The following is a 10560-nucleotide window of genomic DNA, read 5'->3' on the forward strand; positions in this document are numbered from 1 at the left end:
ATGATAGTCCGGCCTTTTACAACAATTTAAAATTTGGCGAATAATTTCCAATGTGGTATTGCATGTTTCACTGCTTCTAATTAGTTGACCTGTAATAATAATTGTAAAATAGAAACACATTTTCGCTTGGTATAACAGCATTCTTACTCTTGAATGGTTCAAATTAAGCTCACAATTTCTGAAGTGCATGTAAATCTTATGGTAGAATGATCTCTCAGCCCAGCCTTGATCTGGGCCAGGAGGAGGTCACTGGGTCGAGAACTACTCTTCCCTTTTGACATTAGGAGGTCCTCAACGGCTGACATTCTGGCTTTCATTCGGTTAGGGTCTGTTGCAGCAGAAAAGATCATCCATGGTCCCAGTGCTCAGCTCTGTAGGGACCTGATACCCTGTTTACTTCTAATTTAATGATCTCTCACAACCGTCAACATCAGCCTTATTGCTGATTACCAAGCAACATTAAACACTAATTGATAAAACATCGAACCTTCGGATTATAAACTCTTCAAAGTATGTTTAAAATTATGTGAATTGAGTGAATCATAAAAACAGCTCGCACATTTCTTCGAAAATATTTTATACTACTTTCATTAATTGATTCTCTTTGTTTTATTGAATATTTACTTTTCTTATGAATGTCATTTAATACAATATATTAGATTTATATATATATTATATTTTATAGTTCTGCAAAGATATCAATAGGAGATCGAATCATATTTTAGAACTAATGTCGTTGTTCTGATATTGATTTCCCACGAATTAATCTGGAGGAAGGCGTTTTAGATCTTGAATGATAGGAATTTCTTTCAGAAAAAATACTTTTAAAAGATTTGCCGTGATGATAATCTCCAACAAAAATAGATGTTCCATAGCTAATAAATGTTATACCATAAATAAATGTCTGTAATAATATATATTTATATCCAAGTTAATTAAATAAGGAATTAAAGTAAGGAAATTATCAGTGAACTAAGTGAGAGGTCCAAGGTTACTCTAGTATGGGTTCCCGGCCATTCTAATATTGTGGGAAATGAGCACGCTGACGAGCTTACTAAGTTAGGCGCCTCTTCCACGGATACTCCTATTTCGATCCCTGCCCCTGTCAGCTACGGGCGTAGGCTGATTTGTGACAATTTTTTGCGACAGGCAAATAGTGAGTGGACCCTTACTGTCTCAGCAGCCAGGTCAAGGGCTACTTAGCCCATCTATTCCAAATATAGAACCTCTGACTTAATCTGTAGAAACAAATCTGAGGTTTCTAAGCTAATATCTGTCTTTACGGGTCACTGGTCTATAGGACGGCATGGAGCTAGACTTGGCCTTCCCTGTGGTACCTCATGTAGTGCGTGTCTACCAATACTTGAAGAAATGAAATGATTGAAATGGATTCAAAACGGCTGTCATCCTTAGCTATTTAAGGAGGATTCATCCTCTCTCCACCGCAACTAACTAACTAACTAATTAAATAAAAGTGTTTTTTCATGTAGAAATGAAATATTTTTAAGATTTATTTTTTCAGTAATTATAAAAGTGTTCTTTATACATAAATATATTTAAAGAATTAAAAATTATATAAAGTATAGCCCAGTAAATTTAATTATTGAAATTGAATATTTGTAAAATAATGATACACATAAAATAAAACTAAATTTACTATAAATAATAATAATTTACTATTATTTGCCAAATATAGAAAGGCTTAGCGATTATAAAATTAAAATTTTGGATAATTTGAAAAAAAATTTTTTAAATAATTGAATATTTTATTTTTAGAATTGCTTAATTAATGCTGAAAAATAATTTAAAATATTATAAGTAAATAAAAATACGAATACCTCAAAAATATTTCTTTTCTTTGACGCAATTAACTTGAATTCTGGCGATTCTATCTTTCTTTAAGACGTTTGAGTTTATTTGGCGTTGGATTTGGACTCCTTGGCGTGCTGCAGTGATTGTGTTATAAATAATTTAGCTAATGATTGAGAGCAGAATTGTGATATATGCTGCGAATAAGTGTTTATTAAACCAGATGTAATAGTGGCGTTAAGCCTGTGTGGCACAGGCAGTGGTCGGAATAATTTGAGCACTTCATCTTCTGGTACTGGTGATTCGCCCTTTGATATACGAACTGCATTATCTGCAGCTTGTTTGGCTAAGGCACGATGCTTTTCCTATTTAAAAAAATTATTTATCGTATTAGTATTTAAGGCTTGCTTGACTGAAATTTCAGTATTTATTTTTAATGAATGAGAACAACTGAAACCTTTTGTTTTAAAAGGAAAATTAATAAAGGAAAGGAAATTAATAAATGGCTAATAATATGTATGCAAATAAAATTTAATTTTTAATTTGACTCACCGTTTCTTGCTTAAATACCACTTGTTGGTATTTATTGTAGCGTATAGATTCTTGGTAGAGTTCATCTACGCGTTCAATTAAGCACCGCATATGATTTTCTAATACAGATGCAGTACCTAAGTCTAGGAAGTTGTGTCCCTGTTCTTCTGGCAGCATTTCGTTTAGTTCACTCATCATTATATTTGTCAATGGAGAGTTTTTAATTACAATAGGTATTTCTACAAAAAGTGATTCATAGCCAACTTTCAGGTTCCGTAAGGCATCGGGCGTGAAATCACCTTCCTTGTACATTTGTATCGCTTGTGGCGTTAAGCGATATGCTTTTAAACACAAAAATCCTCGTGCAGATTTTTGTGTATCATAGATGACTACAACGGATTCCTCTATGCTAGTTTGGTAATGGTATTGTGATTCTAGTAAGGCCATTGAAAGAAAATTGCCAACGTCCGAACTCTGATACCAGCCGACATGGAAATGATCTACGTTAACCCTTCTTAACCTTCGCATCATTGTAAGTTGATACATTTCTTCGTCCATATTCTCATCTCCACTTTTGGGAAAAGGAAAACAGTTAGTGATTTCTAAGCATTTGTCGACAACAAGACCAAGTAATGCGCCCTGCGCCATATCCATGTTACTTGACTCCTCATGGCAATGTTTCACCATTTTCATAACTGCCTGAAATAAGCAAAAATTCAAAAGAAAATAAACAAATTTCGTAAATAAACACCATAAAAACCGCAAAATAGTTTTAGAATCACTAAAAAAAACGCGATGTTTATTTAATTAAAAAAAAAATCATTTTAAAATTATTAATGTATACAAATGTGTCGCACTCTACATGTGAGCATGCAGGAGAGTAGACGTTTTAGCTGACGGCGGCTGGTTTGTTAATGAATAACTTGCTTCACTCATAGTTTTTGTAGATGAAAGGTTTCTGGAAATATTGTATTTGTTTATGTTTATCAATTATACTTACTAAACCATCACATTGTACGTATGCAATTGCATTCTCTGGTTCCTCACTACGATTACGATTTCCACCACGATTTGCCATCTTGGACTTATAAAAAAAAAAGAGATTATGAAACGAAGTTGGCTGCGAAACTACAGTGAATGCAAAATGGTTATTGGGAAAAATGCTAAAAATGCCAAAAATGTCGCGAGTGCTGCCAGAAAAACAGTTTCGAAAAATTTTCCTACGATCTTACAACAAACACGAAGCCACCTTGGTAAACTGCAATGTTCGCACATAATTTGGTTTTTAAGAAAAAATTGTTTGAGTTCACTATGCAGCAAAAAATAATTAAAGATAACGATTTAGTAGGATAGAGTTTAAATCCTTACAAAATTGGATCTGTTTTGATGTCCGGAAAATAATCCAAACATTTCTGCTACGATCTTACGACAAATTTTAAAGCAAATGCATAAATAAACTATATGCACATATACGAATTATTTCCGTTCAATATCAAAAAATTAAATTTTACGAAATAGTAGGATAAATAGACTTTAAAAAGTCTCACTTCTTTTTGATGTTCGAAAAATACTCTGAACATTTTTCTTACGATCTTACGAAACATATTTATGAACTTATTTATGTTGCTTAAGTAAGCAACATATAGATATTAGGTCTGTTCCAAGAGCTACTTTTAATAACTTTGAGTAACAATGTGTATACACAAGCGCGTTCCACAAGCAAATTTTCGAGTAAATGAGAGCATCTGAGAGAGCGCAACATCCCTGTAGGACATTTTATTTCAAGTAAAATTTGTGTTGATGTGTGAAGCAGCTGTTTTGGTTTGAATTTAAATTTTTTATTGTTTATTTGCGCGGCACTAGTGGTTCTTACCAAACTTCACACAAAGCGATTTACATAAAAGTATTAGTAAATACTTCATCTCGCAATATTACATATGTTTTAATTAGTTTTCAAAATGTTTTAAAATTATTCTATAAACGATCTAATGACATATGAAGATATTTAATAGATAAGTTTTTGTAAAAAAAACTATTTAAGTAAGTTATTGAATACAAAAAATTCAAGCAAAATTATTTTTTTTAAGGCATAAGTCATAAAATTGCGAATGCTTTGATTTGCACGCAAATAAATTTTCAATATTCTTAGAAGACGATGTTAATTATTGAATAAAAAAAAATTAAGCAGCGATAGGATGAGTTGTTCATTCGAAAAAAAAATTAAAAACTCATAAAATTGCATACATTTTGATCAATCAGCAAAATGTGAACATATTTGAAATACATTGATGGAGTCGATATTTGCGCGTGCGTCGCTTTAAAAAAAAAAAGCACTAAAGATAATAAAACTTAAGATGTGTAGTGGATTGGGTTGTTGTTATTAATGTATTGATGACACGTTAAAAAAATATGTATTATTTTGCAGAAGACGTCACTTATTTTAAAATTTTGATGATTCGTAAAGCAACACATACAATTGCTATCCTAAGTCATACGAAGTTAAGTGAAAGAAACAATTAATCATCCATAACGATTTCTTTGAATTGAAGAGCTTGAATAGAATAACACGACATATGGCATTAGTAATTGCATAAAAAAATCTTTATGTACTTTTTTATAACAGTTTTTATAAATATCTAGGGTCTTTTATTTCATTCACATGCCAAGCCAGGTCATATTAGTTTTGAATTCACCCGTGAGTTCTGAGCGCTAATACAAAATTTGCTAATACAGATTATTAAAGAAAATTCAGATTATAGGGATATTCAGATAACAGAAACAAATTGAACATCAAATTTAATACAGTACCTAGTTCTTAGAAACAGCTATATGATCAACAATAAATCCAATTAAAGTAATACAAAAAAAATTTTTGTTGTTGTAGTACACTACTTCTCGACCTCTTTCTGAATAATAAAACACAATTTCGTTTTTAGAAAAAAAGGGTATCATTTTACTTGGTGTCAAAAAAAAGAATTTGATTGTTATAAAAAGTGCATGTAACTAACAAAAGTTTTTTTTACAAGTTTTTATTACAAACGTAGTGCAGAACGAAAAAATATTATTATTTTTTGGAAGAACCGTTTCAAATATTTTCTTAAAAACTAATATCGTAAAAAACGATATAAATTTTTATAATTTTATTTATTTAAGTGCATAGCAAAATAACAAGAAAAGATTAAAAAGCTAATATTTTCGATCATTAATTTTTAATTTTTTTAAATTATTTATAAAGCACTCTAAGAAATATTTATAAAATGTTACAGACCGCGGTGATATAAGAAACTTAAAGAGAAGTAGCAAGTACAATAAATACATAACATATAGTACAATAGGTACAGTTAACAGTTTCTTCGGCTCAATGTATGTTTTATAATTATTGAAATTTTGAAACAAATATTTGATAAGTAGAAATTAAAGTTTTATTCGAAAGATATGCATGAATCAATGATTATTTACATATACTTTTAGGTATGATGTGCTATCGATACATTATAAGTTATCGGTAACAATAATATATTATCGAACGATTAGTTGTGATCATTTATCACAGCTTGTCTTGAATATATTAAGTCTGTTCTACGAGATACTCGTAGTAAAACTCGCGTAAAACACATGTAAAGTACAAACTAAGAACATAACACAAATAAAGTACCAGATTACGCTCTCTATACAAATTTTCATGGAACAGATTGTGAAGAGTCTGGCGAGAACAGCTGTTTTTTTGAAAACCAAAACAGATATAAAAAATTTTATAATAATAAGTGCAAATATTTTTAAATACTTCTTATTTTATTGAGTTAAAATTCTGTTTGTAATTACGTTTAATATAAAAATTAAATTTAAATCAAATAAAATTTTATTTTTTGTTATTATAACAGACATAATTGAGGGAAGAAAAATTGTTGTACCATGTTCACCAACAACTTTTCTGCAATTGCAAATTGGTAAGAAATAAATGATAAATTTATTAATAGGATATCGCAGCGGTTTGTTGCTGAAGAGGGAAATTTTATAGCTAAATAATTAAGAAGACTCCGCGAGTTACGGAAATGACTTTTGTACACCATGTCGTCTTATTTTCAAACAACATCTCGTATATAATCTTTATACATTTTCGTTTTCTTCATTTATATAACAATAAATTCACTACCTCGAAGTATGTATTATATTTTGGTTGCGTTGTATTACTTAGTTCTGTGTTGTATAATAAAATATTAAATTTAAATGCAAACCAAAACAGCTGATCCACACATTAACACAAATTTTACTTGAAAGATGGGATGTTGCGCTCTCTCAGTTGCTCTTATTTACTCGAAAATTTACTAGTAGAACGCGGTTGTATATACACAGAGTTATTCAAAGTTACTACAAGTAGCTCGTAGAACAGAAGTATTATGTTATAAGAAATTTGAGAAAAAATTCACTCAAAAAAGTATGTTTAGTTGAATGATTGTTAGCAGATTCATCACTTTTTATTATTTCATAAAATTAGCGGTAAAATTTGTAAAAAGTTTATTTTTTTAGTTTTTATAAATAAGGTTATTTATTAATATTTAATCGTTATAGAAAACTAACACGAAATTTAAAAAAAAAAAACAGAAACTTATAGGAATGTTAATATTCAATATTTCATACGCCCATTACCTGCCTGTGTTATTTAAGGAATTTGTTTTAGTGACCTAACTATACGTACCAATGGTGCATCAATTAGCAAAACCGAGTATTCTAGTCTTCGTTTCTTGAACATGTTGAAAATTAATGCTAAAGATTTAACATTGCAAGAGATGTTGAATACAAATTAAAGCTATTAGTCCTACGTGCCGATCCATTATTTTCTTCAAGAGAATAGTATGTTAACATACAGTGCGATTGTTTTCTTAACAGTCATCGATTTAACAATTCTAGGAAAAAAAACTACACCTATTCCTTACATTAACTGTGTTGAGTCAACTTATATAGCAGGGTTCGGCTACATACATACATATTATTATATAATTCAATATATTCCTGATGCGTGCTATGGTTTCAGCTGTGCTACAAATAACTTGAACCCAATTGATGAGTGTCTTAATTGCAATTATTTTCTATAAGATGTCATTCATCTGCTCAATTGTCTTACAGTGTCTACTAACCTAAGCTCAATTAAATCTTAACTCTGTATCTAAATTAGTTTCAATTTTTTATGATGTGGTGTTAAAATAGAAAGAACATTAACCACTTGTTAACACCGACGACCAACTGTTGATTAATGTCCCAATCGTAGTTTAACTATTGACAAAATAACACATTAACAAGTAACGAAATTTTACATTAACATGCGAGAACTGTTGACTTTTAGAAACCTACATAAATTTAATAAATAATACATAATTTAGTGGCCCTCACAAAGCTTCAGCCACGGGATTGTTACAGATTTATTTAGTAATTTTCTACTCTAATCCGGATTCAGATTAAGATTAATAATAAATCTTATAATTTTTTTCGGTTCATGTTTCTAGACCTCTGTTAGTTCGATGTTAACTTCATGCAGATAATAAAATCGTTTTCTGGCGTATCTTATCATAATATTCAGCACACTCCATTGATAATTGTTCATAAACATTTTTATAGGCTTATTATACTTTCTCTTATCCCTCCTGATAAAGAAATTGTTTGGGAGATATAGTACATCTAAACAACAAACAAATGTATCACCATAATCAGCAACATTGAACAATTTTATAAATAGGTCGAGGGAAATGTGCACTAAACTGAACGGTGAAACTCCAACATTAGTGTTGAACATCACATTTACTTTAGTTAAAATGCGACTTCTGCTAAACACATAAAAGACTTACAAAACTTGCTAGAAAGGTTGAACGTAAGCTACACCTTTAAAATCATAAATTAGAAGTTATAAAACAACAGTGCTTTAATAGAGCAACGAAGGACTGCGGTTGTGATACACACTTAACACAAGAATATTTAGAGGTGACAACTACTTGTATCTATATTCATACCTCGATTAGGTTAAGATAGTTTTTGCTGCACGAATAAATAGTTCTTTCCCACCAGCAATTTAGGGCGAATGCTTCTTGAAAACAATAGTCCCGAAAAATACACTACCTTTGTATGAAGTATAAAAATCTGTTGCTGATAATCGATATCACTGATGATCAAATACGTTACTGTTAGGAAATGATGATAATTTTTAATTGAGGGCACATTATTTCTAATAAACCAAGAATGAAATGTAAAGCTTGCGCTACATATTTATTTATATTCAAACAAATGATGTGCGCTTCTAGAACTGATAATAATCAATTTTTCTAGAAAATCATTTAACTTAAATTTCAATAATATTATTAATAAAAATATTTATGTCGAAGTAGTAGATATTCTAAGATATATTAAAGTAAACTATAATTTTACACAAAAAATTTATATTAAATCGATAAACAAAAACAACGAAGCGATACTTACTTAGTGAGTTTCACTTTAGTTATGATAACTTTTCAAGGCAATGCTTTATCTTGATCATTAATATTATTTGAAGTTTGTTCGAGAAGCATCTGGATTTATCCCATAAGCTGTTCGATCCGATTTCCAAATTATGCTAAAAGAAGTTATTGCAGTTATACTGTTCGTTAGGAAAACGGAGAAAATCACGTTCCCAACACACATGTCTCTGGTATGTATTGGGAAAAATATTGTTTTCAATTCATTGAATAGTTCACTTTTGATTTGCAGGGTTACGAACATAAAATTGTTTATATTTCCTTTTTATTACACACGCGTAGTTTTCTTTCAAACATAAAATGAAATCTGTAGCAATCATAATGAACACTTTTTGTACTTAGGGATACAAATCACAATTATTAATTAAAAAGATTAAAATATATGATGTTAACTTTAAATGCTTTAAATAGTCGAGAAAGCAAATTTAACTCTTTTTATATTAAACAAGCAGTTCAGATTGTTAAAATTTCTGCACCTTGCTCCGTAATAAGCACAGTGTGTTCAAACTGAGCACTGCGAGCACCATCTACAGTCATTGCTGTCCAGCCATCTTCCTGTATTTCAATATCGGGCCCACCTAATGTTAAAATGGGTTCTATTGTAAACGTCATATTAGGTTGCATATGACCTGGCATATTATTTTCTATGTTAATGATTATACAAATTTTTTAAAAATAATATTTTGAAGAGCAAAAAATGAATTTACGTACTATAATGACAGATTTCTGGCGGGCCATGAAAATAACTTCCAATGCCATGACCACTAAACGCGGGTAGTACACCTAAATCCTTTTCTTTACAGTATTGTGTTATAAGTCGTCCAATTGCACTAAAAGGCACACCAGGTGCGCAAAGTTCAATACATTTTTTCAAACATTTCTCCGTACACTCTATAAGATAGCGACCACGTTCATCGACGTTTCCCACCAAAAATGTCTTAGAGCAATCTCCATGGTAACCATTATAAAATACAGTTATATCTACATTGATCATATCACCATCCAATAATGCTCTATTATCAGGTATGCCATGACAAGCAACATTGTTTACTGAAGTACAAATTGATTTTGGAAATCCTGCATAACGCAAAGGCGATGGATAAGCATTTGCAGCTATGATTTGATCATGCACGAAAGCATCAATTTCATCAGTTTTCGTACCTTTCTTAATATTAAATATAAATTTTTTATGTATAGAAGAATACAATTAATGTTCATAAAAGATTACCTGAACAAGATGCTCACAGCTGGCTAATATGCGTGCTGCTAGTTTGCAGCTACTTCTCATACGATGAACTTGCTCGTGATTTTTTATTTCTGGTACGCCTAACGTACTTCCCGGTCTCATAAATTGAAAATAATATTCTGGTTTACGTATGTGATCGGGGACTGCTCGTTCTGGCGAAACTTCACCTATCTCCACTACATTACAAGCGCCAAAATCTCTGCAAAACAAATATTTCTTTCATGTTACTTCTTTTCTGCAATTAGAATGCTTACCCACTTCTTATTTTTACTCAGCTTAAAAAACCCTCTTCGCGTGTTTTTTTTCACAACGGCTCTGCACAAATTTGGTAAGATTTGTCGGCAAGATATCATTTTTATAATTTATATACCTTCAAACAAACAAGAACCTTAATCAAATGATTTTCTGCTTTACGTCATGTTGACATTCCCAGCCTGCGAAATTCAAAACGTACAAAATTAAAATGTTGACACT

The 10560-nt window shown here is 30.7% G+C and overlaps 2 protein-coding genes across 2 annotated transcripts; both read right to left on the bottom strand.

Annotated features, from left to right (window-relative positions):
* Window positions 1-1483: 1483 nt before the first annotated feature.
* LOC119687337 (eukaryotic translation initiation factor 3 subunit H) lies at window positions 1484-3475 on the bottom strand. Its single transcript, XM_038101622.1, has 3 exons — window positions 3341-3475; window positions 2362-3039; window positions 1484-2174 (listed from the first exon to the last, which is right to left on the bottom strand). Exons 1-3 carry the CDS (start codon window positions 3416-3418, stop codon window positions 1914-1916), a joined length of 1017 nt encoding a protein of 338 aa, XP_037957550.1. The 5' UTR covers window positions 3419-3475; the 3' UTR covers window positions 1484-1913.
* A 5325-nt stretch (window positions 3476-8800) lies between these two features.
* Window positions 8801-10560, bottom strand: LOC119687338 (methionine aminopeptidase 1D, mitochondrial). Its single transcript, XM_038101623.1, has 4 exons — window positions 10345-10560; window positions 10069-10285; window positions 9552-10005; window positions 8801-9484 (listed from the first exon to the last, which is right to left on the bottom strand). Exons 1-4 carry the CDS (start codon window positions 10437-10439, stop codon window positions 9294-9296), a joined length of 957 nt encoding a protein of 318 aa, XP_037957551.1. The 5' UTR covers window positions 10440-10560; the 3' UTR covers window positions 8801-9293.

This window comes from Teleopsis dalmanni, chromosome X, assembly GCF_002237135.1.
Source record: "Teleopsis dalmanni isolate 2A chromosome X, ASM223713v2, whole genome shotgun sequence".
NCBI classification, from domain to species: Eukaryota; Metazoa; Arthropoda; class Insecta; order Diptera; family Diopsidae; genus Teleopsis; species Teleopsis dalmanni.